A 6097-nucleotide genomic window follows, 5' to 3' on the forward strand; every position below is an offset into this window, starting at 1 on the left:
AAAGAGTGTTTGTTCTCCAAAACAACTATTTCTTAAGATTAAGAACTATTTTATGTTCATATGTTATAATACAACATACTAAAAAAATAGGTGAAATGTTTATGCTGTGTCTTCATTGTTTTAAGTGGCTTAGGAGCCTCTTCAGGCATTTCAGCTTTGGCTCGTGGTAAATCCTCAGCTCTGATCGCTGATTTTACTCTTATTATTCTTGAGTCTCTGAAATGTTGGTAAAGCCTTTTCTGCTGGCATAAGATTTTTCTTTGTGATCATTCAAGATTATAATAATTTCTACAGAATGGATGAGCACGCTCCCTTTACACCTTGCAAATAAATGTAGATAGGAGGAAAGAATAACAGAAAATCATGGAATTGTTTTCGTAGGAAAAGATCTTTAAGATCATCAAGTCCAACTGTTAACCTAGCACTGCCAAGTCTTCCACTAAACCATGTCCCTAAGCACCACATCTACAAGTCTTTTAAATACCTCCGGGGATGGTGACTCCACTACTTCCTCAGACAGCCTGTTCCAATGTTTGACAACCCTTTTGGTGAAGAAAGTTTTCCTACTATCCAATCTAAACCTCCCCTGGTGGAACCTGGGGCTATTTCCTCTTGTTCTATCACTTGTTACTTGGGAAAAGAGACCAAAACCCACCTCGCCACAACCTTCTTTCAGGTAGCTGTAGAGAGCAATAAGGTCTCCCCTCAGCCTCCTTTTCTCCAGGCTAAACAACCCCAGTTCCCTCAGTTGCTCCTCATAAGACTTGTTCTCTGGACCCTTCACCAGCTTTGTTGCCTGTCTTTGGACTGTCCTGGTTTTGCTAGGGCAGTTAAAGTAGAGCAAGAGACTCTTAATCTCAGGGTTGTGGGTTTGACCCCCAAGTTGGGCGCCTTAATTTCTTCCTTGTAGAGAAGGGCCCAAAACTGAACACAGTAGTTGAGGTGCAGTCTCACCAGTGCCAAGTACAGGGGGAGGATCACTTCCCTAGCCCTGCTCGCCACACTGTTTCTGATACAGGCCAGGATGCTGTTGGCCTTCTTGGCCACCTGGACACACTGCTGGCTCATGCTCAAGCTGGCTATCAACCAATACCCCCAGGTCCTTTTCCACCAGGGAGCTTTCCAGCCTGTCTTCCCCAAGCCAATGATTCTGTAGTCCTCCTAAATCTATAAATTTTACGAATTGTCCACCTTCTTTTTCTTTTCCAGGTTCAGGCAACAGTAGTTGGTTTTCTGGCAGCAGTGGCAGCAGTTATATTGGGCTGGATTCCAGAGGGCAAATACCGCTTTGATCATTCAATCCTTCTGTGTTCTAGCAGCGTAGCAACTGCCTTCATAGCTTCTCTTTTGCAAGGTAAAAGGAGTATGGACGTTACTTTTTACAGTTATTTAGTTTTCTGTGGATGCTGAATGTGTGTTATGTTGCTATTTCTTAAAAAATTAAATCCATTAAGGTGTTATACATCTGAAACACAGCTGAGGATAAGATGTCCTTTTGCAATTTCCATATAGGCCTGCGTATTGCGTTCCTCTCCTGTCATATTATTTGTAAAGTTTGATTTGCATGACCTCCTGAGCATATCTAAACCAAAAAGTATGTTTTTTAGATTTTACCTAACATGATGGAGAACTTTTCTCCCCTGCTTACTGAATTAATTAATGTACAAAATATATTCTTAGTACTAAACAGGTACAACTTATTTGTAATTAAGCTTAAGTGATCCTGGATGTTAACTCAGCTGAATCCAAACTTCCTGGTTGCCCATGCTGCTTAGTTAGTTTGTGCTCTGCTTTGTATCTGAAGTGAACAAATTGGCTTTTTTTGTGAAGGGTTTGGGCCAAGTTCAAAGTCCCACTCTACGAACAGTGCCAGTGTCTGTTTGGAGCCATATGGCATGATGAATTTAATCTTCTCTTCCCAATTGCCAGGAAACATTTAACCATAAAAGATGGTACTTAGTGGACATGAGGCGGGGAGAAAAGTACCTCTACGTATGACATATTCTTAATGAAAATACATAGTCAGTAGTCTTAATAATAGTAAGTCAAGTAAAATGTTTAACTTCCTTTTTTTACTAATTTGATATGCTACTTATGTGAAAATTACAAAATTGATAAAATTTTGCATAGAATTAAGAGCACACTTTTTTAGTGACTACAAAGGCATTGAGTTTAATCATGTGCAGAATTAAGAGCAGCAAGAGAAGTGGGGAACACGAGTGCGTTTTTTTAACTTCTCTTGTAATTTGGACGTGAAGAGAAACTTTTGTTGTTATCTAGTGATGGGCCAGCACAGGAAATTATTTTCTAATCTTCATTCTTCTACACATCCTCCTACAACTCCTAATGTAACCTACAATATGTAATATTGCTAAAATACACAAAAATTATACCAATTTTTCAAAAATTATTTAAAATAACTTAAAGGATGGTATACACAGTTGATGCTCTTATGTATATTATGCGAGGGAAATGACTCAAGTTATGCCAAATAAGACTGTTAATAGCAATGTGAATTTTATTTTTGGTAGCCACTTGCATTCTGCAGGGAGATGCCTCTTAAAAAGTCAGTGTTGCTGTTTATAGGGAAATAAATAGAAGCAAACATCATCAATTTAAAATGTTGTAACTGTATAGCAAGTAACATTTGTATATGTTGTTTAGGTTTTAATTTATTATGTAGCTTTTTGGCTTTTGGTGCTAAGTCCAGGACTGGGAATCTTGCAGAATATCAGATGTTGAAGTATTTAATCTTATGTTGTTTTCAGCCTAATGTAATTTAAATTTCAGTCAGCTGAAGTTAGCAGAGTGTAGAAATAATGCACTGCATTTTTTTTTCTTCAGGAAATGGCTGATTTGTAATTTCAATAGTGCTAATTCTAATCATAAGCAAAATAGTTCATTGTACAGATGGTTATTGATTTTTCGTATGTTTACTGTATTTTTTTTAATATATAACCTCAATTTTTAAAATGGCTGAAACTTAAAAATACAGACATTAGTCAGGTGGGAAGAACAATCATGCTGGGACAAAAGCACTGACTTCTTATTTATAAAGTTTGAAAGTGCCATTATCTTGGAATTTTCTGCCGAGTTACAACAGTAGATATGGTTACTGTACTGTCTTCTTTGTTGATTCTAGGAATAATAATGGTTGGAGTTATTGTTGGATCAAAGAAGACTGGTATTAATCCTGACAATGTTGCCACTCCTATAGCAGCAAGTTTTGGAGATCTTATCACTCTTGCTATACTAGCATGGATAAGTCAGGGTCTTTATACTTGCCTTGGTAAGTATGTTTCTAGGTGTATATGCCTCCCTAGGAACCTCTTTTGGGTAAGGAGAGTGGAGAGAAGGCAGGGAGAGAGGTTTAGAAAACTTTTTAGTTTGACTGATGTTTTTGTCAACTGTTTTTTTATATTGTTGAATTATAAATGTTGGGTTACAACATTATGCCATGATCTTTTTTGAGCTGATAGAAATCGCTAACCACAATCTGGGCACAATCTACTAATATCTGAAAGACTCTTCCAGTATCACAGTCAGTCTACACATGAATTAGAAACTAGTTGCTGAATTTACTCTGCTTTCTTGGGAAGGGGGGGAGGGGAAGCAGGGAGGGGGAAGCTGTCTTCATCCAAGTTTTCTTGAATGCCCACCCTAAATCAAATATTTACTTCCCAGAGTCCTTTTGAATTGTTTTCCCCTTGCACTAAGGGGAAGGTGTTGAATTGGCTCTCTAGATCAGCTGCTGGGAGAGGTGTTTGCTTTGAGAATTTTTTTTGTTAGGTTGTGATTTTAGACAACATTCAAATATATCTTGAGCTGCAGCTATGCCCAGGAATCAAAATAACAATAATTTAAGTACTTGGAGTAAAAATAGCAAGTCTACAAATATGTATTCAAAGAAGTGAAGCCTAATTTTAGATAGATTTGTGCTCTGTGATTGCTATGACTTGTAAATGTTTTATGCAAAGACTGTTGTGAAATTCCTTCAAAGTGCTTTCCAGCTGCCATTGCAATATCTCCTTGTTTCCACATCTACTCTACTCCAGCTTCCAGTACCAGTTTCCTCAGCAATTTCTTATCTCTTGTTTCCCTCGTAGTGTGACACTTCCATGTCTCCTTCTTGTTCCCTGTGCCTGTGCTTGACTTCACCATAATTTCCTTCTGCTTTTCAGTAAATGAAGTAATCACTTCCAGCTTCTCCAAATAATGGCCCTACTCTCTTCTGTTTTCTTTGTTATAAATTTGATTACTGTATTTCCGACATAAATCTGCTAATTTAGGTATAACTTTCTTCAGAAAAGCAGTTCTGCCATGAAACATTAAAAAATGTGTAGCTGCTTTGAATAGCTAAGCAGCAAAGGAGAGGCCTTTGCTGACTACAGGGGGCAATGTCTAATCCTGCTTCAGGCATGAATTCTTTCTGGGTTCTTGATGTCAGTTATTTACTGTTTGCTTATTTTCCCACTAATAGGTATGAACAAGTGAATTACACATAAACAGTTCTAAACTAATTTTCTTATAACCTTTTTTTTCAGTCTGCAGTTCTCTTCTACTAGTTATTTGCATGTTACTACAGTCCCTTTGAAACAGTTCTTCTGATTTCTAGGACCTGTACTGTCTAAATCCTGCTCTCTTAAATGAGCAGACTGCTGAAGAAGGTTCATCATCACAATGTCTGCTAAGAATGAATGTGCCTATAGTTATTATTATTAGAAGCATGCTCAGATAGTAGCTGATGTAATTAAATGCTTGATTGTCACAAAGGAGACGTAAGCTTGGAAAATGAGAATGAGGATCTCAAAAATCAGTCTTTTTCTTCCTGTTTCTTCATCTCCCCCATGAAGAAACAAAAAGTGTGAAAACATTTTCTCACAGGAGGAGAAGAATGTTCAGAACAATGTTTAAAATTAAATTATTATCTCTTTCCACAGAAACTATTTAAAGTATATTGTGTTTTAAAAGACATAGCTGTAGACAATTATAATATAGTATACCACAAGCCAAATTTTGTGTTGTCCATAATTTTTTTACCAGACATGTTGATGTTGCACATATATTCTTTACATCTATGCTAATTGTTCAAGGATGTTTATGTAAAAATTTGAGCTGTTCTGTGTAAGTATTATAGCATCAGTCAGAAAAGGTCTCTAATAAGACTCAAGCTGCCTTGCTGTCACTTGCTATTTTGTCTTTTAGTTTTCAATTTATGATTTTATATTTTCGGTATTTGACTTTTCATATTTAGAAAGTGTTGACCTGATGTCAGCTGAAATGTATCAGTGTGCAATACAATAATTTTTAATATTTTCTATATTTGTGTTAAAACTTAACTTGTATTGTTTATTTCATTACTATATTTAAATACTTTATGTTATATTGCAATAACTTATTTCTCAAATACTTCCTTTAGATACTTCTTTTAAGGAGGTTTACAGACTTACAGTAAAAGAAAATTAGTAAATATTTTTTAATCTCTCTTCTTTCTTTTCTACTGATGAGTAAAACAGAGAGGAATCCTCTATTCCCATGAAATTTGGTGTCTCTAGCTAATGCTAGAACTGAGAAAGTGATTAGAGTTTAGCTCATTAGAGACTGTTTATCAAGCTTTATTGCTATACTTGAAAGTCTTACTAGCTTGGGACATTGGATTATTCTGTTTAAAATAGATTTCAGGTCCCAACAATTGATATGTTTGATTGGAATTCAGTTAGAAATTAGGGTTCATGCTAGTTAGTGATGTGCTAGGGAAGTTGGAATGCCAGCTAGATGGAAAGGAGTTAGCTAGGAGAGAGTTAACTAGGATTATTGGCATATACTGGCTATCTGGGTAGTGGAGTTGGAAGAGGTTGCCAAATTTGGATTAACACTGAGATTAGATTTGGGGCTAGGGTTATGTTTAAAATTTATTCTAGTCAGGACTGTGTCTGATTTAAAATAAGTAATGCTAGACTTCAGGCTTTAAATGTTAACTAGTAAGTATTTCAAATGAAGTTTCTTAGAAACTTATACCCTATTGGTTTTTAAAATTTTGCTTTGTAAACTATATTGTAATGAACATGTCACTGATTTTTCATGTTTCCTAAATCTT

The 6097-nt window shown here is 36.1% G+C and overlaps 1 protein-coding gene across 1 annotated transcript in view; it reads left to right on the forward strand.

The window, feature by feature from the left end:
- SLC41A2 (solute carrier family 41 member 2) overlaps positions 1-6097 on the forward strand; it is a 44845-nt gene that overhangs the window by 9248 nt on the left and 29500 nt on the right. The window contains exons 4-5 of the mRNA XM_010172098.1: positions 1210-1354; positions 3143-3289. Coding sequence (XP_010170400.1) covers positions 1210-1354; positions 3143-3289 — 292 coding nt within the window. The remainder of the gene's footprint in view (positions 1-1209; positions 1355-3142; positions 3290-6097) is intronic.

The sequence above is a fragment of the Antrostomus carolinensis genome, unplaced genomic scaffold, assembly GCF_000700745.2.
Source record: "Antrostomus carolinensis isolate BGI_N321 unplaced genomic scaffold, ASM70074v2 scaffold3807, whole genome shotgun sequence".
NCBI classification, from domain to species: Eukaryota; Metazoa; Chordata; class Aves; order Caprimulgiformes; family Caprimulgidae; genus Antrostomus; species Antrostomus carolinensis.